Consider the following 27,413-nt stretch of genomic DNA (forward strand, 5'->3'; position numbering starts at 1 on the left):
TAGATCCACCTTTTCGAAAGTTAAAATTTGCTGAACTGTAGAAATCATGGTTAATCTTTGTGACTGTAAACAATAAACGTAATATTCAAAACTGCTTAAAATGCAGACATACATCAGGAACATACCAACAAGATAAAAAAAAACATTTTGAGGATCGGATGTACAAGCCTGCAAAATTAAAAAATTCCCGTTACTTTTTGATGGCACCTAAAAAAAATTTTATTAATAAACTTATGGATTGGTAGGATAATGGAACAGTCCTCTCATATTGGTGATAGTCATCTATGTACATTGTTCAAATTAATCAATAAATCAAAACTTCCTGGCAGGTTAAAACTGTGTGCCGGACCAAGACTCGAACTCGGGACCTTTGCCTTTCACGGGCAATTGCTCTACCATCTGAGCTACCCAAGCACGACTCACGCCCCGTCCTCACAACTTTACTTCTGCCAGTACCTGTCTCCTAACTTCCAAACTTTACAGAAGCTCTCGTGTGAACCATCATTAAATAATTTAGAACTATATGTATAATTGTTTAACAATAATAGAAATGTGGTCCTTGCCTAGCTGACATCAAGATCTACCTAACTGTCTGTCACATGCATATATTGTGCGGCTGTATTGATTTTCATTGACTTTACAAACAATTTTTGGTTTAAATGTTACTAGCTTTGTTAATAACAATTTTATACATATAGTAATAACTTTAGTGAGCTCGTCTTACTACCGCGAATTTGACACTTTCTTTGTATTTTTCGTAATATTTGTGGAATTAGGTTTAGTGTTTTCAGTGAATATTTTAGATTGCAGTTTTAGCATAATTGGTTCCTACCATTTTGCCTTCTGTGATGGCATGATGTCCCCTTGGCCGCTATAACTACTGGGTGCAACCTCCCATGTCCATTCACAGCTCACTGCAACAGCCTGGGTACTCTGCCCAGCATCAACTCAGACTAACCTGGCCCATCCACTTCGTGGCAATTGCCAGTCACACACCACTCAGCCAAATTCTTAGTGGACTCACCACTCACAGTGTCGCATAATGACACTAGTACCTGCACTAAATTGTAGAAATGAGGGTGTATGGACTGCAAAAAATGCACATTCTCTCAACGATCCAGTGATTTAACTTTCGTGGAAATTAAGTGCTAATCACTTGCTGTAAATGTTCCATTCCTCTTTGGCTTCTTCAAACAGTAGAAATCCTGGGATATCTTAAATTGATGCTGTTGATGGACTTTTTATGTTGGATGTCAGGTACTGCAGTGTTTACAGTGTCTGTCCATTTTAATAAGTTCAACTGAGGGTTTTGAGCAGTACGTCATCATCTGTCCAGTCAGATTGTTCAGTGGAGCAGGCGTTCAATTGCATTTTTGTCACATTGCTGTAAAAAGCATGCGTGATTTATTTCCACATAAAACTTGATACAGACAGGTATGACATCAGAAACTGGGAAATTCACAAATTTATCATTGGCTAAGCAGGCAATTTTTCAGAAAAAAAACCCATCACATTCCCAATCCAAACATGACTCCAGTGACAGCAGGTACGAGCAACATCCAAGTAGCAAAACCATCACAGTTGATAGAATCCCAAGGTTTGCTATAAAGGACAGCTGAGATCATTGTAAAATGCTGGTGCATGTAAACACTGATGTGGCCAATGGCAGTCCTGCTAATGACTCTAGCACCCGACTCACATGGTATGTTGCCTTAGACTTTACTATACCTGGCATATTGCATCATCCAAGCTGGATATTGTAGCAGTTAAACAGTTTGAAAATGTGTTTTCCATATTAATGTCCTGAGGGAGTCATAATAGGTCTGCCTTGGATCATTCCAAAGCAGTTGCTGCATCACACATCAAACACTACACAGAGAAAGATAATTTGTACATCAATAACTCTTCCATGATCAGTGCACAGAAAGATGTATGCTTTTCTGTAGATTCCACTTTTAATGTACTTTCATTGTAAATTAAAAAAAGAAAGTGGCTGGCACACCTCAGACATTCAAATGTCATTTTCAGTAAGCTTTCATTGTTAATTTAAAAAAATATGACTCATGCACCTACACTACACAGAGGAAGATAATGTGTACATCAATAACTCTTCCACGATCAGTGAACAGAAAGATGTATGCTTTTCTGTAGATTCCACTTTTAATATGCTTTCATTGTAAATTAAAAAAAGAAAGTGACTGGTACACCTCAGACATTCAGATGTCATTTTCAGTAAGCTTTCATTGTTAATTTAAAAAATATGACTCAGGCACCTGAGGTATTCAGATGTCAGCTGAAAGCCTTCGCTTTGGCTCACTGTACAGAATTTCCTTTATAATGGTAAATCCTGTAAACCATTTCATTGCAATGTAGTAAACTATTGTATATATTATAACATGTCCCCCCCCCCCCCCCCCCCCCCACACACACACACACACAGAGAGAGAGAGAGAGAGAGACAGCCATGTATATAGTGACTAATTCCATGCAGCTTTGGTTGAAATAGCTCCATCGAAGGGGGAAATCTTGTTGCCTCTGTCTGTAAGTGTTATACTTTCTTGGGATATTATAAACATGACAGTGTTGTTATGGGTGTAGTAAGAGAAACTGAAAAATAACTGTTAATACTTACATTAACAAAAAATAAAAGGAACATCAGAAATATGGTTTTGAACACACTTCTGTTTGATGTTTAAATTATTCATCTTATGTTTTAGTTCAATTTGATTATTAACTGGCTTTGATTTTATCTGCATTTTTTGTGAACTGTATGTTACAGGCAAAGCTACCTCGTGGCATAGACAAAATCCGTCCACACTTAGAGCAGATTGACAATGTTCCGCTACTCGTTTCGTTGTTCACAGACTGTACGCCATTAACAACATGTGAAATGTTGCATATTATGCAAGAGTACAAAGAAGTGGTATGTGTTTTGGGATCTGCAGCAAATGCTGATAACATGCCCATTTTTTTACAAGCTGATGCAAGGTATGATATAAAGCAACATTCTACTTACATTTGATTTTATAGGTGTTTTGCAGCAGTATTAATTCATGAAGAAACCTCACAGTGAGGCTTGCAATTTATTACTTTCTTTATAACAAAGATATGTTGTCACTAATTTTAAGGATGACAACTTCATTATATTAGATCAGGTGTACCTTTCATTCCAATTGATGCATAGTGAGGAAATTCTCCAGGATGTAGAATGTGTCAGGAAAACAAAAATATACAGTGAATATTTACAATGAAAAACAAATATATTAATGTACTTTCCACAGACTCCAAGTGAAATATTGTCATTTATATAGAATGAGTCAAAAAAATTAAACCTATTTTTATTCAAATGATAATAAATACTAAATTGAAAAATCACTTTTCAACCATTATTTATGATGATCACATTACTGCACTGAATTTGTACAGAAGTTAGATTGTGCCAATACTCACATCATCTGATATTAGGCGTAAGGTATACATCAGTTGGTTCTGCTAAGAAGTAAAAGGAGATGACCACCAATAAATACTTTAGGCTGCTTTTAAACTGAACTTTATTGGTAGTTAAACTTTTATGGATGTTGGAAAGTTACTGAAAATGTGTTTTTCTCAATAATGGAAACTTTTTGGACCAAAGTGCGTGACTAAATCTATATGAGCATTCTTATTTCTAGTATTGTTTCCATGAATTGAGCTATTGTATTGTATTGTATTTTTTATTGGTCCTGTTGTCTACATAGCAGCTTATGCATAAGACTTTGGACAAGTCAAGTTATAAATATACAAGCTGAAAGTCATTTCAAGGCATACATATTTAAGGTTACAATAATACACTTTATACGTAAGTATTTATATAACACTGGTTTGAAAAAGAGATATATATTTTAATGATAAATTTCATTAAGGAACAATATATTGGGAAGTAGTAGTTAATATCACTATGTCCTTGCACAGCTCTCTGTAGGATTTTCTTGAGTTCACACCACAAATAACACAGGCCAATGATGGAAAAACTTTTTTGCTGAAAATACCTTCTTATGGGTTTTTTTTTTTTTTTTTTTTTTTTTTTTTTTACGATGGGAAATCTAACTTCACTTTCCCGTTTCCTGTACATGTGCTCAGTACATTGTCTAATTGTGGTTGTAAAAATTCTGCTGACAGTTTTTGTTGTATTTGTAGTGAATTTGTGATTAAAAAACACCAAAGAAACATTACATACTTTGTGAAAAAGGTTTATCTATCATACTTTGGATCTAAACCTGGTGTTTAAGATAAATCTTGGATGCCACATAAAGTATGTTATGTGTGTGTTGAAGATCTGAGAAAATTGTCCAAAAAACAGAAAAAAAGCCTTTAGATTTGCTGTTCCTATGATATGAAGGGAGCCAAGAAATCATTACAATGATTGTTACTTTTGCAGTGTTGATATTACTGGTCATAATTCATAAAAATAAGAAGGTAATAAGCTACCCTAAACTTCCGTCTGCCATCCGACCAGTAGGAAATGGTGTAGAATTGCTGGTCCCTGAGCCAAAGATGATTTAAATTCTATTCCAACAGAAGTATTTTCTGATGTGTACAATCTGATTTACATGAACCAGATGGTGATGAATTCCATTGTAACACGGAAAGTCTAGAGCTCAAATTGTTTACTCAGACTGAGCTTAATTTATTTGGTTAGGGATCTGGGCTTAACGAAAGAAAAAGCTGAATTTCTTGGCTCTAGATTAAAAGAAAGCAACTTATTGGCAATTGGAAACAGCATATACATGTGTAGAAAGAGAGAGCAGCAAATTTCCAAGTTTTATCAACAAGAAGGTGATTTAATGTACTGCTCAGACATTCCAGGTCTGGTGAATGAGTTTGGTTTTGAATACAAAAAGGAAGACATGAGGCTGTTCATTGATTCATCCAAAACTAGTTTAAAGGCTGTTTCATTACACAATGGTAACATGTATGCATCTATACCTGTTGGACATTCTGTGCATATGAAAGAAAGCCATCAAAACCTAGAAATAGTGCTAAATGAAATAGGCTAGTCTGCTCATGGTTGGATGATATGTGGCAATCTAAAAGTAACATACATGCTCCTTGGTCAGCAATGCGGCTTTACCAAATGTCTATGTTCCTTGTGTCAATGGGACAGTAGGGCTAGGGATCAAAGGTGGCACAGAAAGAACTGGCCTGTGAGGGAGTCTTTAAAACCTGGTGAGAAGAGCATTTTACGCTAAATCTTGCAGATCCAAAAAAACATACTCCTACCACCTCAACATATAAAGTTAGGCGTAATGAAACAGTTTGTAAAGGCTTTGCCTAATGATGGACCATGTTTTAAGTATCTCTGCCAAAAGTTTCCACACCTTTCAGAAGCTAAACTAAAAAAAGGCGTCTTTGTAGGACCTGACATTAGAAAATTGATGTTTGATGTTGACTTTGAATCCACAGTGACCTTAAATGAGAAAGAAGCATGGGTATCATTCAAGTAATTCATTACAAAATTTTTAGGACATGAAAAAGACCCAGAATATGTTTCTGTTATAGCAACAATGTTAAAGAAGTTTAAAACTTTATGATGTTTAATGAGTCTGAAAGTTCACTTTTTGAACAGTCACCTTGATTACTTCCTGGACAATATGGGAGATGTTAGTGAGGAGCAAGGAGAGCATTTTCAGCAGGATGTTAAAGTGATGGAAAAAGTTGGTCACTTCACAGAGAAGTTCAGCAAGTGATTCATTGTAGAAAAAGCTACACAAGAAGCTTCAGAGAAAAAAGAGAAAGGAAATACAAACCAATTCTAGGTGACAAGTGTAACCTCTATTAACACATATTGTTGTTTTAAGTAGCTTACTGTAAATACAAACCATGCTTATGTTGTGACAAAGTGTTTCATTAATTTCCCCGTTTACTGTATAGCTTAGGATTTTTATGCTGTATAAGAAAAAGTATATTGCTCGAAAACTATGGGCGATACAAAAAACTAAGGCTAGATTTGGATTCGGCTTATAAAAATCTATAAAGATCAGTTATCAAAGTAAAAAAAAAAAAAGAGTTTTTTAAAAAAAAAAATTTCGTTGGCCTGTGTAATTCTTATGAAGTGTTTTCGGACCTGGAAAACTCAAGCTTGGACTGATGAGGGCTACCCCAGAAAATAACCCCATATTACATTATGGAATGAAAGTACGAATATACCACCTATGTCTGACAGCACATTCACATTGCAAATAGAGATCTGTTTAGCCACTTCAGCAGTTCTGTGGTGTGCTCCTGCCTGTTGAATGTGTTACCAAGTTGTAATACCAAGAATTTAACACTTTTTCTATCTTCTATCTGTTTTCGTCATATTTTTGCCATATATTGGTGGTAACCCTTTTACAAGCAGTGCACTCTATGTAGTGCCCCCCCCTCCCACCCCCACAAAGTTTCGTGACAAGGAATCGGTTAGGAGCTATTCGTTCATGTCAAAGGAAATTTTATTGACTGATCTTTTGCGACTACACTTGATTTGCTGTTTATTTCAATACCTGCAAACAAATTCTGTGATGGCCTGCCATGCTTGAAATGGTAACATAATACCTATAAATGGTTGAGGCTTTCATGACACTACCCAACTAGGTCCTTTGCCCCTCCTACCAGTCCTGTTAAAAACTCAGTTGCCTGGCAATGGCCGTTAGATACTGACAAGCCATGATCTGCCAGAAATCCACCAAGACTGGTCATGAACTCAGACTCCCCCAATTTCTATCTTGACCATGTAGGCTGGACATCATCACAAAAGAATACTGCCAGTTTTCTGGGAGTTGGTCCATCTCAAAACTTCAGCAGGTTGTACATTTGTTCTAACTACCCTCTATTCACCACCTGGAAGAGAGACATATCTGGCAGTGCCTTTACCTTATTGTAGCTTTCTAATTGTATACCACAGTGTGGTCAGTGTCCTTGTGTTTATTAAATGTCTGTTTACCACAAACAGAACACTGTTCCTCTAGAATAGCACCAAGAGGTCTGCTGTACATAGGAGTCACATCCAAGGGAGAGTTTTTGCCACAACTTTTCATGCCCTCACTTCATGAGACAATTAGGGAAGGTTAGAGATTTAATCCAGGAAAAATCATGATCTGTTGCATAATTGGGAACATTAAACCACAATTTCTCCCCCCTTTTGATGGCCAAATACTGGTGGCAGAAATGTCTTGTACTACTAGAATTCGAAACAGCTATTTCTGTAAATAATGGCTGAATTATTGAAACATTACACGCAAACAGAGCTTCTGAATTTTTCATTTCAAGTTCTGATGCACTAGAATACATTATTGACTACAGCCTTGAAGACAAATATTGGAAAAATAAAAGAAGTGATAAAAGAAAAAAAAACACTGATAATCATTTGTAGTGAGGCTGCGTGAATTGTGGTAATCTCATAATGTACATAATCTAAATCATTTGATTCATGTACGGTAGACACATCGAAATTGCGGTAGAATGTCACCATAAAAACAGAACAGCTGATTTTAACAAACGGTATTATAATAACGATACAAACTTTTTATATATACATACAATAAAATTACACACAATAAAATATTAATGCTTAATTACCCCTTGCTCAAATTATCATTTCATCCTCTATGAATTCTTCTATTGAATTGTAGTATTTCTCCCACAGAATCTGCTGTAGGCTTGTTTTAAATTTCTGACTTCATATTAAATATGTTTTTGCCCTTTAACTTGTTACGTATTGTCATCCCCATATACTGTGGAGTCTATGCACATAATTTCAGTTGTTTGTTGGTAGCATAAAATTATTTTTATTGCTCGTTTTATATGTGTGATTAAAATTGTTCTTCTCAAATAATTTTTGTCCACTGTGTAGGAAGATTATAATTTCATAAGTGTATATGGAGGGAACAGTTTGGATTTGCAATTTCTGAAATAATGGGTGACAAGCTTCTGCTGTGCAGTATACATGTATCTGACAATTTTCTTTCACAGTTTCAGTATTCAAAATATACTGTTTGTACTTCCACAGAAAATTAGACTCTATCTAATAACAGATTCAAAATAACTGTGGTAAGCAATTTGTTGTGTAGTAAAGTCAGTGGAATTTGCTAGTGTTTGCATTGCAAATGCAAAACACATAGTTTATTTGATAGGAAATCAATATGTATGTTCAAGCTTACGTTCTTGTCCACATCTAGTCCTAGGAATTTGACCATGTCAACTTCTTCCATAAGCTGATTGTTAAGTTGTATTTTAAGTTCCTCATATTTTGAATGTTTTGTTTTGAAATGTACTACATGGGTTTTTGCAAAATTCAGTTTCAACCCATTTAACTGGAACTAGTTTTCTAAGGTATCCAGTGTGCTTACGATGTATCTTGGATTTTTTTCTGCATTGTCATCTTCAATTAAAACATAAGTGTTGTCTCCAAACAGAACTGCTGGGGAATTTATATTTATGGGTAAGTCATTTTTTTAGAATAGGAACAGAACTGATCCCAAGATTGGGACCTTTGAACAAAATTCACTGCATCTAAAGTGATAGTTACCCTTTGTTTTCTGATGTGTAAGTACAATGTGAGCCAATTTAGAGCATTGTTCTTAAAACATTATTTGTCTAATTTGTAGATAACCAGGTCTTAGTTCATGGAGTCAAATGATTTTGAGAGATCACAGAAGATACCTACAACTTTACTCCTCTGATGCAATGACTTGCATCCAGAGTGATTTTTTCCTGGTTGAAATCCAAATTGGTTACTTATAATAATATCACTTTTTACAATAAAATTTTTGATCTAGTTTGCAGCTACTTTCTCTAACACTTTTGACAGACCTGGAAGAATAGAAATAGGGTGATAGTTTCCCATGTCTTCCATTGACCCTTTCTTGAACAAATGACTTACTTCGGCATACTTCTAAACATCAGGAAACCATCCCCATTGTAAAGATTGGTTGAATATTTTAGTTACAAGAGGTGCTCTTATGCCACACACTATTTTAATCAGTTTAGTGGGTATCCCATCCCACCCACCTGAGGTTTTATTTTTTAATGGTAATGTAACATTCTCCACATCCTTTATTGTGACTTTTTTTGAATGTATAAGATACTCCGCTACATCAACATCTGACTATGCCACATTTATAAAGTATTAATTTAAACACTCTGATATTTGAGCTAGGTTTACAATAAAGCTGTGATCTACTTTAATCCTAGATATTTCAGTACTACTAACTGGAACACCTAACTCTGATTTGACAATGGACCAAACTGCTTTGGTCTTACTTTTTATGTTGTACAGGGTGTATACAACCCGGGACAACTGGGAGATCCAGGAAATACCTGAGATTTGTTTCATCCGGGAGAAAACCGGGAAAAACCCGGGAATTATTTAGAATTCCAGGAATTTTTCATTATTTTAGTTTTCAGTTAATTTTTTGTAATTTTGACTGGTAAGAACTTGGAAGAATCCTGGAGATACTAGAAGGTGTCAGATAGATTATATAATGGTAAGACAGAGATTTAGGAACCAGGTTTTAAATTGTAAGACATTTCCAGGGGCAGGTGTGGACTCTGACCACAATCTATTGGTTATGAACTGTAGATTAAAACTGAAGAAACTACAAAAAGGTGGGAATTTAAGGAGATGGGACCTGGATAAATTGAAAGAAACAGAGGTTGTACAGAGTTTCAGGGAGAGCATAAGGGAACAATTGACAGGAATGGGGGAAAGAAGTACAGTAGAAGAAGAATGGGTAGCTCTGAGGGATGAAGTAGTGAAGGCAGCAGAGGATCAAGTACGTAAAAGATGAGGGTTAGTAGAACTCCTTGGGTAACAGAAGAAATATTGAACTTAATTGACAAAAGGAGAAAATATAAAAATGCAGTAAATGAAGCAGGCAAAAAGGAATACAGACGTCTCAAAAATGAGATCGACAGGAAGTGCAAAATGGCTAAACAGGGTTGGCTAGAGAACAAATGTAAGGATGTACAGGCTTATCTCACTAGGGGTACGATAGATACTGCCTACAGGAAAATTAAAGAGACCTTTTGATTAAAGAGTACCACTTGTATGAATATCAAGAGCTCAGATGGAAACCCAGTTCTAAGCAAAGAAGGGAAAGCAGAAAGGTGGAAGGAGTATATAGAGGGTCTATACAAGGGTGATGTACTTGAGGACAATATTATGGAAATGGAATAGGATGTAGATGAAGATGAAATGGGAGATACGATACTGTGTGAAGAGTTTGACAGAGCACTGAAAGACCTGAGTCGAAACAAGGCCCCGGGAGTAGACAACATTCCATTAGAACTACTGATGGCCTTAAGGAGAGCCAGTCCTGACACAACTCTACCATCTGGTGAGCAAGATGTACGAGACAGGCGAAATACCCTCAGACTTCAAGAAGAATATAATAATTCCAATCCCAAAGAAAGCAGGTGTTGACAGATGTGAAAATTATCGAACTATCAGTTTAATAAGTCACGCCTGCAAAATACTAACACGAATTCTTTACAGACGAATCGAAAAACTAGTAGAAGCCGACCTCGGGGAAGATCAGTTTGGATTCCGTAGAAATATTGGAACACGTGAGGCAATACTGATCCTATGACTTGTCTTAGAAGAAAGATTAAGGAAAGGCAAACCTACGTTTCTAGCATTTGTAGACTTAGAGAAAGCTTTTGACAATGTTGACTGGAATACTCTTTTTCACATTCTAAAGGTGGCAGGGGTAAAATACAGGGAGCGAAAGGCTATTTACAATTTGTACAGAAAGCAGATGGCAGTTATAAGAGTTGAGGGGCATGAAAGGGAAGTAGTGGTTGGGAAGGGATTGAGACAGGGTTGTAGCCTCTCCCTGATGTTATTCAATCTGTATATTGAGCAAGCAGTAAAGGAAACAAGAGAAAAATTCGGAGTAGGTATTAAAATCCATGGAGAAGAAATAAAAACTTTGAGGTTCGCCGATGACATTGTAATTCTATCAGAGACAGCAAAGAACTTGGAAGAGCAATTGAACGGAATGGACAGTGTCTTGAAAAGAGGATATAAGATGAACATCAACAAAAGCAAAATGAGGATAATGGAATGTAGTCGAATTAAGTCAGGTGATGCTGAGGGAATTAGATTAGGAAATGAGACACTTAAAGTAGCAAAGGAGTTTTGCTATTTGGGGAGCAAAATAACTGATGATGGTCGAAATAGTGAAGATATAAAATGTAGACTGGCAATGGCAAGGAAAGTGTTTCTGAAGAAGAGAAATTTGTTGACATCGAGTATAGATTTAAGTGTCAGGAAGTCGTTTCTGAAAGTATTTGTATGGAGTGTAGCCATGTATGGAAGTGAAACATGGACGATAAATAGTTTGGATAAGAAGAGAATAGAAGCTTTCAAAATGTGGTACTACAGAAGAATGCTGAAGATTAGATGGGTAGATCACATAACTAATGATGGAGTATTGAATAGAATTGGGGAGAAGAGGAGTATGCGGCACAACTTGACAAAAAGAAGGGACCGGTTAGTAGAACATGTTCTGAGGCATCAAGGGATCACAAATTTATCATTGGAGGGCAGCGTGGAGGGTAAAAATCATAGAGGGAGACCAAGAGATGAATACACTAAGCAGATTCAGAAGGATGTGGGTTGCAGTAAGTACTGGGAGATGAAGAAGCTTGCACAGGATAGGGTAGTATGGAGAGCTGCATCAAACCAGTCTCAGGACTTAAGACCACAACAACAACAACAACAAGAACCGATACTCTAACAAAGGATATTACTGTATCCCGCTACTGGAGAATAACACTGCAACAACAAAACATGAACGAGAGAATAAAACTTAAATTGCAAAGGAAATGCACCATATAGGGGAAAAAAAAACACAGAGTTCATACAAGCGTCTGCCAGCAGCAAAATCCAGAATGTGTGAAAAGCTTTAGGGAGACTATGTAATGCTTTGTAACAATGAGTCACCTCTGATGAGCGTGATTTCACAACTGTTTACATTACATTCATTTAAGCAGTTAAGAGCAGGCTCAAGTGTATGCGCAGTTGAATCGCATATGAGTAGTACCTTCTCCAGCTTCTGGATACAAAAATGTCGCTGTTGGCTGTGTAAGCAGCAACTGTGGTAGGCCTATCTGAACCGGGCGGAAATTTTGGGGCACAAATTCATATTCTTGAGGAAGAAAACCTTGTCACCAAGCGCCTAGCATCTAGTGCACATTGGTCTATCCATTATTCAAATGATTTTGAAACACATCCGTGTTGGTTTTTGAAAATTTTTGAACACATTCTCAGTTGATTTCTGAATGAATCATAAATTGATTTTTGAATGTGTGCATAGTGTACGTTGATGTCTCTGCCAGGGAATCCTCGTCGCATCTAGAAGTAAACTTTCCTGCAGACAAAAAGGGATGGGGCTATATGAGTTGAGCGGAATAAAGCCGAACAGGTGAATACCAACTGCTGTTTATGTGATTGATTGGGTATGCGAATGAGATAGTTTGGGTATGCGAATGATCAGCGTTGTTTTAATTACTAGCGAAGTCCATAGATTCAGACTACCAGAGTGGAAATAAGCGACTAACAGAATAACAAGTAAGAAAGATTACGTATTATCTTCTCGATGTATCTAAGAAAATGAAATTTTGACAGAAAATTTTTGTTATTGATACTTCATGAATTATATTCTGTCGTATTATAAAAATGACCATTATTACTAAAACAGTCTCACTTATTTGGTGTGCGTTAAAATTCCTGCAATATTAGAAAGGCCTGTTTTCTTTTATCTAGCAGATCGAGAAACCACACCACCATCTACTATTGCCTCGGTTCGAAATATCGTAGATCCAGGGTTGATGCGCAGAGGAGTCTGAGCTATAGTGGTGGACGGGGGGGATCGTTAGTCTCCACGTGATCCGTGTTTACATTTAGTAATTTTTCTGTTTCCTCTTCGTTTACTGCTCTCACGTCAAATTGATTTCTATGGCTGGAAGCTATCAAGTGAATTAAAATACATTCACGTAATTACAGAAGGCTAAAATATGTTGTTAGTTTCAGATTTTATTTTATTTCCACCTTAATGACAGCCAAGCATTAATCGCCTTGCAGAATAATGAAGTTACTTTTATCGCTTTGCTATCTTTTCTGCTGAGGCAGCCAATTTGTTTGAAACGAAGTGTTTACCACACTATTGGTTAGTTTCAACCGTTCGTTGCGTTTCAAATGCACATTTACATTTCTGGCACGTATGACATTATGCCATAATAAAGAACTCAACAAGAGAAAATACAGTACTAGTACTCCAAGAAAATTTAACATCCTGAAAACCACACTGAAGAGCATCAGGTTGAGACCTACTTCTTTGGCAATCTGGACATATGAATGTGTACCTTAAGCGGAATTATTCATTTCAGTATAGTTCACGAAATTCCGATGCTTTTGGAGTATCCTCTGATGTCTTGTTTATTTTATGACATAATGTAAGATCTTTTAATGTTTTACACATACAGGCTTGCTACGTCGTCGCGCAAGTGTGGTGACGCCTCTTATCTGCTGCTCTCTAGCAACTGATGGAACAAATCTATTTCTAACAGATTGCGGGAAAAATTGCGAATTGTGGTTTGAAAAGCGGTATTTTCAAAGTAAATTTCCTTTTACGCAAGATGAATTATGTGCGAGAATGTACGATGAATTTCTTAAATCACAGAGCGTTTGAATCTCATTAGAAATCAGCTCTTTGATGACAATCCATTTGGAAGAATTTCGAGCCCAGATCAGAGATGGTATTAAACATTTTATTGGCACATTTGTGTGATGTATCTTAAAGCGTAAAGCTCACAAAAAAGATCAACATTATATGTGAAAGCTTAGCTTCTCTTGCAGTTTACTAACCTTAGAGACCAATACTATATCTGAAAGCTTTTCTTTTCTTGTAGCTGCACTATGTATATTAACTTTCCCTATTTTGGCAACACCCAGCAGGTATGATTATTTCTTCACCCAAACCGCTAATGTGGTAACAGGGCAGTTTTAACACTTGTCTATCTGCATGTCCTATGAATAGTACACTGGTTTGCGCTCCAGTGTTGACAAGAACTCTTACAACTTTTCCTCAAACTTTGCTGTTGAGGAGGATATTCGCTGCCTCATTTACGACACCATGATGGACTGAGTGTGTGAATTTTGCAGGGGGCATTGTCAGGCAGTGTGACTTACCTCCTCGACCGTTTCCTGGGCGATTTTGGGGTCATGGTGAATTGTTGGTGACTTGTTCCCTCTGCTGATTGTGCGAGGGGCCCCCGTTTCGTGGATTCTGCTTGTAGTTTCTACTCTTATGCCCTATGGTCCCACACCGAGAACAATAAGGTGCACGGCAGTATTACCTCCCTTCGGCAGCATTGGCATGTCTGCTCATATTTAAAACTTAGATGCTATTGTTCATTTGGGTGCACCAAACTGGCAATAAAATACTCTACCTCCTCTCGCATCATTGCGAGTTATGTGGCATCATGCAATGAGGCGGGTGATGCTATTTTTACCTCTCCTCCAACATACGGGTCGATTCCATGCATAAATACATCATTTGAGCATGCTTCCCCTGCTTAATTAACACCTCGTTATGGGTAGAATCCGAACCCAGTGTGTAAGTGCGGCAAGCCACTGTACGGATTCAGTCAGCAAATGTCTCTACATCCTCCCCTTGCTTCTGGTGGAGGGTGGACAATTTGTCCCTTTAATAGCTGGCGTCACGCCCATCCAATTACCTCTCTTAACCCTGCCTCTAATGTGGCAAAAGAGGTGGTGTTGCTAAGGGTGTGAACTGATTCGATATATTTACGGGCGTCACCTGACAATTTAAGGCGGAGTCATTTAATAGGAAATTGTTTGGCCAAGTGTAAGTGTGGCCTTCATTTCAGACAGTTTGTAGAAAGGAATTTATTTGTTTGTTAGGTTTCCCGGAAAACGTCAGATTGAAATTGACTGCAGGGAAACTGTTAGCCAAAGTTACAATGGATGGCTGGGGTACTGTGCGACTTAAGGTGGTTGCAACCGTCATTTGCAGTGCAGCATGGTGTGTTACTGATGCACTTAGTTTGTCTTTCTCAGCATTAATTTATCAACTTATACTTGAAGGGCAGCTACTGGGTCTGGTATTTCCGTGGGTGGGGGATTCCCTTTGCCACTGGCGGTACTATGGGTTTGAGGCATGGTTACAATATTAGGACACCTAGTGCTCGCCGAAAACTTTACAGTTAGAGCACCAAAAAAAAGGGCCTACACTCGACAGAGCACAAAAAAAAAAAAGGGGGCCTACACTCGACAAGATGACGGAATAGATGGCAGCAAGGCGGAGGTGGTTGCGAAGAAAAAATTGATTAATGAACTTACAGAAGCTGTAGTTGGGGCAGTGGTGGGTTGTCGATGACTGCATCCCGTTGGACGATGGCGGCAGGAAACAGTAACGAAGATGATGATGGTCGGCAGTGTCGACGGCTGTGCAACGTGCCTCAGCTAGTCAGCTGGAACATGCGCATTCCCTGGATGGCAGCATGCGGCCGGAACATGCCACCGTGCTGCATCAGAGCAGCGTGGAAGATGGCTACCCACGGCGTGGCGTACCACCAGACTGTCTGGGAACGGCAGGGGCAGCAGCTGGCTGTGTGGCGCGGCTAGGCGCCTGGCCACACAAGTGGCCTGGCATTCACTGCGGCAGCTCTTAGGAGAGAACGCTGAAACTGCGGAAGGCTGCGTGGCGAACCACGAATGTGTGCTCTTGTTATTGCATGTCACACCTGGCATGTCAAGTGCGAAGTACTACTGGCAGCTTCATTGGATATGGCTTGCTGAACTTCAGTTAGGTTGATAAGACGGGCCTAATGGTGAGCGATCCCACTGCTGGCACCATATGTTAATGTGTCAGGGTTGGTGAGGAATGGAAAGCAGTAGGCACCCGTTGAGGTGACGAAGTTAAACATTTTTTGATAGACATGATTGTTTATTTCAGTAAAAAGTAGTTGAAGGCTGGCCTAGAGAAGCCGTTGAAACTGAATGGGCTGTTGCCCAAGAGAGCAGGAGAGGAGAGCATCTACCTGGGTGTGTCCGCTCCCGGCAGCTGGCCACGGCTCCATTTCCACATGACCACCTCCAAACCTCCCTATTGGACAGCCAAATTGTGGACATATGGTTCAGTAGCGTTACCTCGTCAGCAACACATGAGTTTAGCTGCTGATGGTTCAACACGTGAGTTTCGAAGTTGTTCTGTACAGTATAATGCAACGTGACTTACGAGCTGTCACTAGCCACCAGGCAGAAGGCACTGGCGAACATCAGTTGAAATATAAAAAATTAATTTTTTATAATATTACATCCACTCAGTAATGCCCCCCACTGTACAATAGAAACACCGTATTTCCATGGAACAATAAATGAGGGAAATGAAAGCGGTATCAGAATCATGTGTTGTATTTATGGAATAGGAACCACACATTGTGCATGAAAATAGTGAGCACATAACAGCTGTATTTGACTAACTGAAAGAATGATCTCTTGCTTAAAGTGGCACACTATGTTAATAGATATTGCAGGTGTGCCTGTATGGTATCAGCAAAAACAGTTTGTGCAGTTAACTGAATTTCAGTTAGACTTGAAGGAGACTAGTTCAACTTTATTAAGATTTGCCAACACATAGGATGTTAGGCATCAGCTGAATGGTTAGCAGTTTGCACGGAAGTGAGTATGCTTCCAGAAGTGAGTATGGTTCCAGATGGCAGTGATGTGCAAATTCATGCCTGGACTGCTTCATCAGATGAGGAACCATTACTGGTTGCATGGAGATTGCAGCATGAATTAGCACCAGTGTTGTACCCAGAGTGTCAGCTAAGACCATCAGAAAAAATGTTAGCTACCAACTGGACTACAGCTGAAGGTGTCAGTCTTCATCAACACTGAACAGGGCAAGACAAATCAGGAACATCGTTTAGTATATTGTTGTCGTACATATGCAAGAGAGAGATTGTCGTCAGCAAGACAGTGACCTTATACACACATCTTATGCTGTCATATGCTATCTCAGATGTTTATTTACATCAAACTTTTTCTCGTTTGAGTATGTGTGGAGCATGATGACATGGTGCCTGGCCTGAACTTCGCTATCAGTGACATCTCATGACCAGTAACAGGTGGATGTGGAATGGTCCATTACCTCGTGTAGTTGTCTCCGAGACATCTATAATTACATTTACAAAAGACTACTGGAGGCTGTATAAGATAGGCTAGAGAAACTGAATTTCAGGACAATCTGTATATAGAAGGATAGCCCTGGGTTAATGATAATTTGCTATGTATAATGTGTGAAAGAAACCTCTCTGAGGTATAACCATTCCTTCAGGGTATCATTTTTCTGTAATGTCAATCAGTAAATGTACATTTCCTGGTGGACACCAATAAAAATATGAAATGTAGTCTACAATAAATTAAAAAGAAATAGTATCATGAAAGATAGTTGACTTCAAATATTCCAATTCCAAAACAGCAAATTGTATTACCTCAAGTAATCAAATTACAATGTAAAACTATATAATATATCTTTATCTCAGTTTACTTTCGCTGTTTATATGCTGAATTGATATTTTCTTTTCTAGTTTCGCTGTGGAGCCTCTGTACCCTCAGGTCTGCCAGAAAATACCTGCATTTATGCCTACAAAAGCAGCTCAAGGAGTTTCTCCTGTGGAGTTAAATCGTATGCTCAATTCAATTGCTTGCTCAATTACCTTCCATAGGGAGGATCCAGTCTCCATCTTTCACTTAATATTGGAGGTAAGGATACTGGTTAGGTAAGATTTATCAGTGTTGCAGCCGTAGTCTACACGAATGAAAATTATTCACAAAACCATGGCAGGTTTCAAGATAAACTTGCAGAATTTAAGGTCCAGCAAAATGCTGATGTTCTACGAGCATATACTTGTAGCTCATGAAATTTTCTAAATTTTACAGAGATTTCCCTACATATTACCCAAAAACAGTGTCTCAAACTACTACCAAATCTGAATACCTGAACATCATGATGTAGTCAAGAACTCAATTGTACAAGTGTCTGCACATGGCACTCTCTTTCATATTTATCTTTTATTTCCTAAGTACATTATTATACTTGTAAGTGGTATAATACACCACAGCTGTTCAAGAAACTTGATGTCATGTTAAGAAACTTCCTGGCAGATTAAAACTGTGTGCCGGACCGAGACTCGGACTTGGGACCGTTGCCTTTCATGGGGAAGTGTCATGTTGTTTGTTTTAGAGTCATCTACCCAACTGCATTTCAACATTATTTGACCATTGTTGATTTTTACTGTAACCCAAATATGTTTTCTTTGGCAGGTTAGTTGCACCATAGACTTGAAAATGATTATACAGTTGAAATTATGAAATAGTGGAGAAAGATTACACCAGTCATTCTGATGCCTCACAAATCATTGTGCCCATATTAGGTGTCATTAAGACTATAAAAATAGATGGAAGGCATCAATGTTTGAGAAATGCTTATGACAATAAAAACATGCTTTGTAATTACACTACTCATAGACAGGTCAGGCGTGCACTACACACCGGAAGCAGCTACTAGGGTAGCAGAGTACGTGTGGCGTGCACACGGGGGTTTTTTAGGTTAGAGGGACCCCCCCTTGGGCGAAACGATAAAATACCTGACGGCTTACCAGAGAGGACATTATCATCGTTGATAAAGAACGTCCGTCCTCAGAGACCAAAAACAGGAAAAGTTAACGTAATATTGGTAAACTGCAGGAGTATCCAGGGCAAGGTTCCTGAATTAGTATCTCTTATTGAAGGAAATAGTGCGCATATAGTATTAGGAACGGAAAGTTGGTTAAAACCGGAAGTGAACAGTAACGAAATCCTAGACACAGAATGGAATATATACCGCAAGGATAGGATAAACGCCAATGGTGGAGGAGTATTTATAGCAGTAAAGAATTCAATAATATCCAGTGAAGTTATTAGCGAATGCGAATGTGAAATAATCTGGGTTAAGTTAAATATCAAAGGTGGGCCAGATATGATAGTCGGATGCTTCTATAGACCACCTGCATCAGCAACCGTAGTAGTTGAGCGCCTCAGAGAGAACCTGCAGAATGTCGTGAAGAAGTTTCGTGATCATACTATTGTAATAGGGGGAGACTTCAATCTACCAGGTATAGAATGGGATAGTCACACAATCAGAACTGGAGCCAGGGACAGAGACTCTTGTGACATTATCCTGACTGCCTTGTCCGAGAATTACTTCGAGCAGATAGTTAGAGAACCAACTCGTGAAGCTAACGTTTTAGACCTCATAGCAACAAATAGACCGGAACTTTTCGACTCCGTGAATGTAGAAGAGGGTATCAGTGATCATAAGTCAGTGGTTGCATCAATGACTACAAGTGTAATAAGAAATGCCAAGAAAGGAAGGAAAATATATTTGCTTAACAAGAGTGATAGGGCACAAATCGCAGAATATCTGAGTGACCACCATCAAACGTTCATTTCTGAGGAAGAGGATGTGGAACAAAAATGGAAAAAATTCAGAAACATCGTCCAGTACGCCTTAGATAAGTTCGTACCGACTAAGGTCCAAAGCGAGGGGAAAGATCCACCGTGGTATAACAATCATGTACGAAAGGTACTACGGAAACAAAGAAAGCTTCATCATAGGTTTAAGAGTAGTCGAATCATAGCTGATAAGGAAAAGCTGAACGAAGCGAAAAAGAGCGTAAAGAGAGCAATGAGAGAAGCATTCAACGAATTCGAACATAAAACATTGGCAAACAATCTAAACAAGAACCCTAAAAAGTTTTGGTCATATGTAAAATCGGTAAGCGGATCTAAATCCCCTATTCAGTCACTCGTTGACCACGATGGCACCGAAACAGAGGACGACCGAAGAAAGGCAGAAATACTGAATTCAGTGTTCCGAAACTGTTTCACTGCGGAAAATCGTAACACGGTCCCTGACTTCAGCCGTCGCACGGACGCCAAAATGGAAAATATTGAAATAAACGATATCGGAATTGAAAAACAACTGCTATCACTTAGTAGCGGAAAAGCATCCGGACCAGACGAGATACCCTTAAGATTCTACAATGATTATGCTAAAGAACTTGCCCCCTTTCTATCAGCAATTTATCGTAGATCGCTGGAAGAACGTAAAGTACCTAGCGACTGGAAGAAAGCGCAGGTCGTTCCCATTTTCAAGAAGGGTCATAAATCAGATGCGAATAATTATAGGCCTATTTCGCTTACGTCAATCTGTTGTAGAATAATGGAACATGTTTTGTGTTCTCGTATTATGACGTTCTTAGATAATACAAATCTCCTTCATCATAACCAACATGGATTCCGCAAACAGAGATCATGTGAAACTCAGCTCGCCCTATTTGCCCAAGAAATTCACAGTGCCGTAGACACTGGCGAGCAGATTGATGCCGTATTCCTGGACTTCAGGAAGGCATTTGATACGGTTCCGCACTTACGTTTAGTGAAAAAAATACGAGCTTACGGAATATCGGACCAGGTTTGTGATTGGATTCAGGATTTCCTAGAAGAAAGAACACAACATGTCATTCTTAACGGTTCAAAATCTGCAGATGTAGAGGTAATTTCGGGAGTACCGCAGGGAAGCGTGATAGGACCTTTATTGTTTACAATATACATAAATGACTTAGTTGACAGCATCGGTAGCTCCGTGAGGCTATTTGCAGATGACACGGTTGTCTACAAGAAAGTAGCAACATCAGAAGACTCGTACGTACTCCAGGAGGACCTGCAGAGGATTAATGCATGGTGCGACAGCTGGCAGCTTTCCCTAAACGTAGATAAATGTAATATAATGCGCATACATAGGGGCAGAAATCCATTCCAGTACGATTATGCCATAGGTGGTAAATCATTGGAAGCGGTAACGACCGTAAAATACTTAGGAGTTACTATCCGGAGCGATCTGAAGTGGAATGATCACATAAAACAAATAGTGGGAAAAGCAGGCGCCAGGTTGAGATTCATAGGAAGAATTCTAAGAAAATGTGACTCATCGATGAAAGAAGTAGCTTACAAAACGCTTGTTCGTCCGATTCTTGAGTATTGCTCATCAGTATGGGACCCTTACCAGGTTGGATTAATAGAAGAGATAGACATGATCCAGCGAAAAGCAGCGCGATTCGTCATGGGGACATTTAGTCAGCGCGAGAGCGTTACGGAGATGCTGAAGAAGCTCCAGTGGCGGACACTTCAAGAAAGGCGTTACGCAATACGGAGAGGTTTATTATCGAAATTACGAGAGAGCACATTCCGGGAAGAGATGGGCAACATATTACTACCGCCCACATATATCTCGCGTAATGATCACAACGAAAAGATCCGAGAAATTAGAGCAAATACGGAGACTTACAAGCAGTCGTTCTTCCCACGCACAATTCGCGAATGGAACAGGGAAGGGGGGATCAGATAGTGGTACAATAAGTACCCTCCGCCACACACCGTAAGGTGGCTCGCGGAGTATAGATGTAGATGTAGATGTAGGTTTGATTTAGGTTTTTGTGCTTTACATGGTGTTAGTGACAGAAATTTCATAGCTTGCACCACTTTTGAATGACATCATTGTTTGTTCCTTGCCGTTTTATAGAAACATTTATTTTATAACTTAAAACATTTTATATCTAAATTTTTGATAAGTAAGATAATAAAATCTGATATTGATATGGCTGTGTGTGTGTGTGTATGTGTGTGTGTGTGTGTGTGTGTGTGTGTGTGTGTGTGTGTGTTTTGGAATTTATTTTACTGACTTAATTCTTAGTTTTCATATAGAGCATTGTTATTTTCTGATGCCTTTCAAACTGTCAAAATACATCTTTGATCAGCTCAAGAAATATGTATGGCATAACTCTTATCTTCTTCTGCCAGAAGAAGGAGCCACTGAGTCCGAAAGCTTGTAAATCCTTTTGTGTGTGTTTTCCCCTATTGCCATTTGGTGAGTAGATTTTTTATCTATCCATTTACATTATAAAATGTAATTGGTACCTTTTGTTGGACACTTCACAATATTTCTTAGCATGATGGTTTTGAGTGAATTTATGTATTTTGTCAAAATTATGCATTATTAAAACTGCAACAACTTTGACAGGTTTTGTAGTTGTGACTATGAGAAGACAGGAAATTGACGTTGACCATTGTTAGTGTCATTGCCGAGGGAAAACTTGTGTTGCATTGTAACTCCCACCTCCTCCATAGGTTATCCACTTGCCTCTTTTATTTCACTCTGCTGACCCCTCCTGCTCACTACAATTCACTTTTTACCTGGGCATAGCCACAACTTCAGTCTATGCATTAAACCAATTCCCCCCTTGTGCAAACAGGTACTGTCGCTGTGTGGCACATATGACGTTATCAAATTACACGTTACAATTCATTTATCAATATCTCATATGCTGCCTTGTATAAAAGCTGGTCTGTTATATACTGTTAATGCCAATGTTTTTATCTCTGAACAATTTAATTACCTATACAATACAACATGTGATCTGGTCCTGTCAGCAAAATCTGTCATAAATGCTCGTTACACAGTTTGCATGGATGAAGTTCAGTATGAGTGTGACTGCATATAAGTTCGTGATACTGATTGGCCTAGCAGGACATGCTTGTTGGAATATGGATACTTTATGCAACTACTACAGCACCAAAGCCAAACACTGCCTGGACCACTAGCAGTATATCAAGTTTTGTGAGGACTGTGTGCTTCTGAGGAGGCAGTGAATACAAGAGTAGAAAATAAGAAAAAATAAATGATAGTCTATTAGGTGCCCTTACATGCTATGCATGTTGCTGTTGTTGTGGTCTTCAGTCCAGAGACTGGTTTGACACAGCTCTCCATGCTACTCTATCCTGTGCAAGCTTCTTCATCTTCCAGTACCTACTGCAACCTACATCCTTCTGAATCTGCTTAGTGTATTCATCTCTTGATCTCCCTCTACAATTTGTACCCTCCACGCTGCCCTCCAATACTAAATTGGTAATGCCTTGATGCCTCAGAATATGCCCTACCAACCAATCCCTTCGCCCAGTCAAGTTGTGCCACAAATTTCTCTTCCCTCCAATTCTATTCAATACCTCCTCATTAGTTATGTGATCTATCCATCTAATCTTCAGCATTCTTCTGTAGCACCACATTTCGAAAGCTTCTATTCTCTTCTTGTCTAAACTATTTATCATCCACATTTCACTTCCATACATCGCTACATTCCATACAAATACTTTCAGAAACGACTTCCTGACACTTAAATCTATACTCGATGTTAACAAATTTCTCTTCTTCAGAAACGATGGTATGCATATGAATTTATTAATCTCACAAAATAAATACCTTATTTCTCGTAGTAGAAAATCATAGTACACAATATAGAAATTAAGCCAGTAGATTCAACCTACAACATGCATACATATTGTGAAGATAGAACAATGTATCCATACCTGATCCTTAAATCCTACATATGAAAATTTAGGTGTAAAACGCTTTTAGTTATAGAATATAGGCTTTCATGAGACCTGAATTTTGAATGGAGAAATGCAGAACAATTCTGACTGTCAGTGAGGCCTGTCCAACAACCTCAACTGTTCGCCTGGAGCATCACCTTTAGATGTAGGTATATGTGCATGAATAAGTGCCTAAAACAGAACTGCCATTCCACATCAGTGATACAGAAAAACAGACTGCAGAATTATCTTTGGATGGATGTGTAAGAACAATAACCTTCCATACAATCATTCTCTGTAAGACCAATACTTTCCCATACAACTGTTCTGTCTTTTCTTGTCTTTGGAAAAGTTAAAAAAATCAAGTTTACAAAAGAAAAATTCCTTAACATAAAAAGGAAACTTTTGTGATACTCTGCAGTTAATCTTTACCTACCCACAAACTGGTGTTTTGCTTCTTATGCCATCATAAGTTGTTATCTGATGATGGGCTAGTAAGTTGACAGTTGGTTTTTGAGTAAATAAATAATACCTTATCTTGAAACTCTGAACTGGTTTACCTGTAATAGTCTTTGTGGACCGCATTGGTGCGGCTTGTTTCAACTTCGTCAATACTGTAGTTGTCTCTGTACTAGGATCTGAGAATTTTCCAAGTGGTTCATCTTCCTGTAAAGTAAGACAGTTTACTTCTTATTTTAACAAGTGCTTGCATTTTAACCCAGTGTACAATATTACAACAGTTGGTAAGAGGAAGCATTGCTCCTCTGTTCAGTTTGACATTAGTAAGCAGACTAATAAGAGTTTTCACAGATCTCTTTACATCTTCTGTCCTGCTGTAACACTGAACATCATTCAGCGTTCTCACTGGTACACTGCACTACTCCACATCAGGATGCCTGACTCAAGGAGGTTACATCATTAGTATTAATAAAGCCCGGGTGAGAAAGCTAGGAAAGTGACAACAAAGTGTTAAGGACATTTCATGTGTACTACATTGGACAACTTGAAACTGGCTACGCGTAATATTAATTTATCCATTGTAGTGATTGCCAAGTTCTATTGCTATGGATTATATTATTTTAAGAAATACAGTAACCAACCACTTTTTTTATATATTTTAATTGATGCCAATACATGTTTTGGGCTTTCACCTATCTTCAGTTGGTGTAATACATATTTGAACCTTCAATAAGTACATCATTTAAACATAGACAATAATTTGGATGCTACAACCGGCTTTCTACTTTGCTTGTTGTTATCCCCATTTTTGTGTTCATAGATGTGATGCAAACACTTTTAGACTCATATCTTTCACAATAACAGAAAGATCATCTTGCAGAAACTTTGTGGCTTGGCTTGGGGATCATCAGCTCTAATGCTAAGAACATCTGCTCCCTGGACTGGTGTACTTTGTGACAGAATATTGCACTGCTGTCTGGATCAACAGTCCATACACCAGGCTGTTCATAGGAACAATCAGAAACACTCCATCATTCTGGTGTTTATTCTCAGCCACATAGTTCCCCCATTTTGCAGTGAGAATCTGCTCTCAAGCAGGAGTTTACAAAAATAACTAGTGATTCTTACCTCTGTGTGCATGAGGAATTTCTGCATTGAATAAAAAGACTCTTTGCTCCTGTCATCCACCTCTAAGAGGTCAAAATCTCCGGTGGGCAGTAGAGCAACAACAGACTGAGGGACAGAAGTATGACAGAATAATGCTACCCCATAAAAGATAATGATGCCCTGCATCTCGACCAGGTTTTGAAGAACATCGCACTCAACTGCACTCAATAGAATGAGGACAAGTAGTGAAATATGTGCTGACTCAATGTGTAAATAAGGATTAACAACATTGCCCAGCTTTGATTATGGTGCGGAACAACAGACTGTTCAGCATGCATATGTGCCCAAAGCAATCCTTCCCTCATGCTCCAGAGGAGTTCCATTTGGCAAAATACATCAGTTGTGTATCTTCAGCAATTGGATATACAGTATATCTGTGACCTTCTGTGCTTTGTAAATTCTGTGAATTGAATTAAATAATGGAAAATTGAGGCTGGAATAATGACAGTATTATGAAAGGGTAGATTGATGTTCACCATATAAAGAAGTTGTTGAGTCGCAGACAGGTACAACGATCCACAGTCTTTCTCTTGTTCCTGTCTGTGACTGAACATCTCCTTTATATGGTGAGCAGCAGTCTTTCACACATTTTAAATTTAATTAACTTATAATAATGTTTTTTCCCTGTGTTTTATATGTATATAGCTAAAGAAGAACTGTTTCCTTCTGTGATTTGTTGGTAGTCATATGCTAAATAAATAAAGAAATAAATTTGCAGTACAATTGTCAGATTTGCAATAGGTGGATGATATCTTCTGCAGACCTCCAAATTCACCTGTCTTACTTTTCCTGAAGTGTTGTCAATAGCAAAAGCATTTGAAATAATTTAGGTCAATACTTAGCAGCCACTGACTCTTACAGAAGTAGCAGTACCACAATCTTTATAGAGTCAGCACTCAGCTTCATCATCCACAACTTATTTGTGATCAGTAGCATCTCCTTACCACAGTCCATTATTTATGTTCAAAAACAGCCCTTATGTTGCATTTAGAATCGTGTGCGTAACACATAATATGAAATTTAAAATGTGGCAGCAGTATATTTCGACTTTGTGCTATTTTATGGAGAAAAGTAAAATAGATGTGAAAGAAGGGGGGGGGGGGGGCGAAAGAGGGAGGGAGGAGAGAGAGAGAGAGAGAGAGAGAGAGAGAGAGAGAGAGAGAGAGAGAGAGAGAGAAGAAATACTTTCCTTTATTAGTCCTTCACCACTACACAACACTATATTACACAACTGGAAGTTAGGAGCAAAACTTGTTTTTCTCATTTGTTCCAGATTGAGCACAAGGAGCACAAGGGCTGTGTTGCCATGGCAGCTTATTCTTCCGTATCTGCAATGATTGAGAGAGGAATGGCCATTGGGGTCTCCAGAAATCCTTTCTGGTCTCATTAAGGCTCATCTCTTTGTTGCTTTCAGAAGGTGGTGGAGTTGGGTGTTGTCTTGGTTCATCTCAAGTGTTATGATATGTAGCTTCATGTAGTCTCTTTCTTGAATTGCAGTTCATAGTTTGATATTCTGCCTGGTTCTACTGCAGATCCTTGTCTCTTGTTTTACTGAGACTGTTTTAGCATCAAACAGACTCCTGTAATGGTATGTAACATTTTGCCTATTGGAACACTACCAGATGATGGGCTCTGAAATGTCTTTTCTACACATTCACCGGTGTCAATTGTAATTCATATTTTTTAACATTTTTGATAGAAGATACGAAAAACATTTTCAAAACAAAGGGTACCTTGGAAAAAAGATTAAAGATGACTTTTTGTTGTCAATGAGGTGTAAAATGAAGTCCACATTGTTTCACTGATAAATAAATATCTTAGTTTCAGCAGTACTGCATTTTGTCTACAGAGCTAATGAACACCCGAACATTCACTTTACTTCAAACATTTTTTGTTGTGGGATGGGGTTGGAGGCGGGAGTTAACCTTTATACTAAGCGACTATTCCAGCACCTGATTCTAGTAGCAGGTTGTATATCTAATAGCTTCCAGAGGCACAAAAAACTGACTTTTGTTATTTCACATAATTACTCAATGAATTTAAAAATTAAAAACTCTATCATAATCTACTCATTAAGATGTATAACCTTACGTTAAAAGTGTAAAACTTAGGCAGTGAGGCGATGTATCTGATGGTGCACAAATACTTTGACTTTATTCACCCAGTATTTGAGAATGAGAGCTTTTAGTGACTTCCAACAAATTTTACATGTAATTTCAAATCGGTACAAAACTTTTTTTTATTTTTTGTTTATTTATTCTCTTTTGATGAAGCT

The 27,413-nt window shown here is 38.3% G+C and overlaps 1 protein-coding gene across 6 annotated transcripts in view; it reads left to right on the plus strand.

Moving 5' to 3' along the window:
• LOC124596296 (transmembrane protein 94) overlaps positions 1-27,413 on the plus strand; it is a 493,514-nt gene that overhangs the window by 396,784 nt on the left and 69,317 nt on the right. For all 6 annotated transcript variants that reach the window (XM_047135396.1, XM_047135395.1, XM_047135394.1 and 3 more), the window contains 2 exons: positions 2,780-2,988; positions 17,635-17,809. In XM_047135396.1, the coding sequence (XP_046991352.1) occupies positions 2,780-2,988; positions 17,635-17,809 (384 nt within the window). The remainder of the gene's footprint in view (positions 1-2,779; positions 2,989-17,634; positions 17,810-27,413) is intronic.

Source organism: Schistocerca americana, chromosome 2 (assembly GCF_021461395.2).
Source record: "Schistocerca americana isolate TAMUIC-IGC-003095 chromosome 2, iqSchAmer2.1, whole genome shotgun sequence".
Taxonomy (NCBI): Eukaryota; Metazoa; Arthropoda; class Insecta; order Orthoptera; family Acrididae; genus Schistocerca; species Schistocerca americana.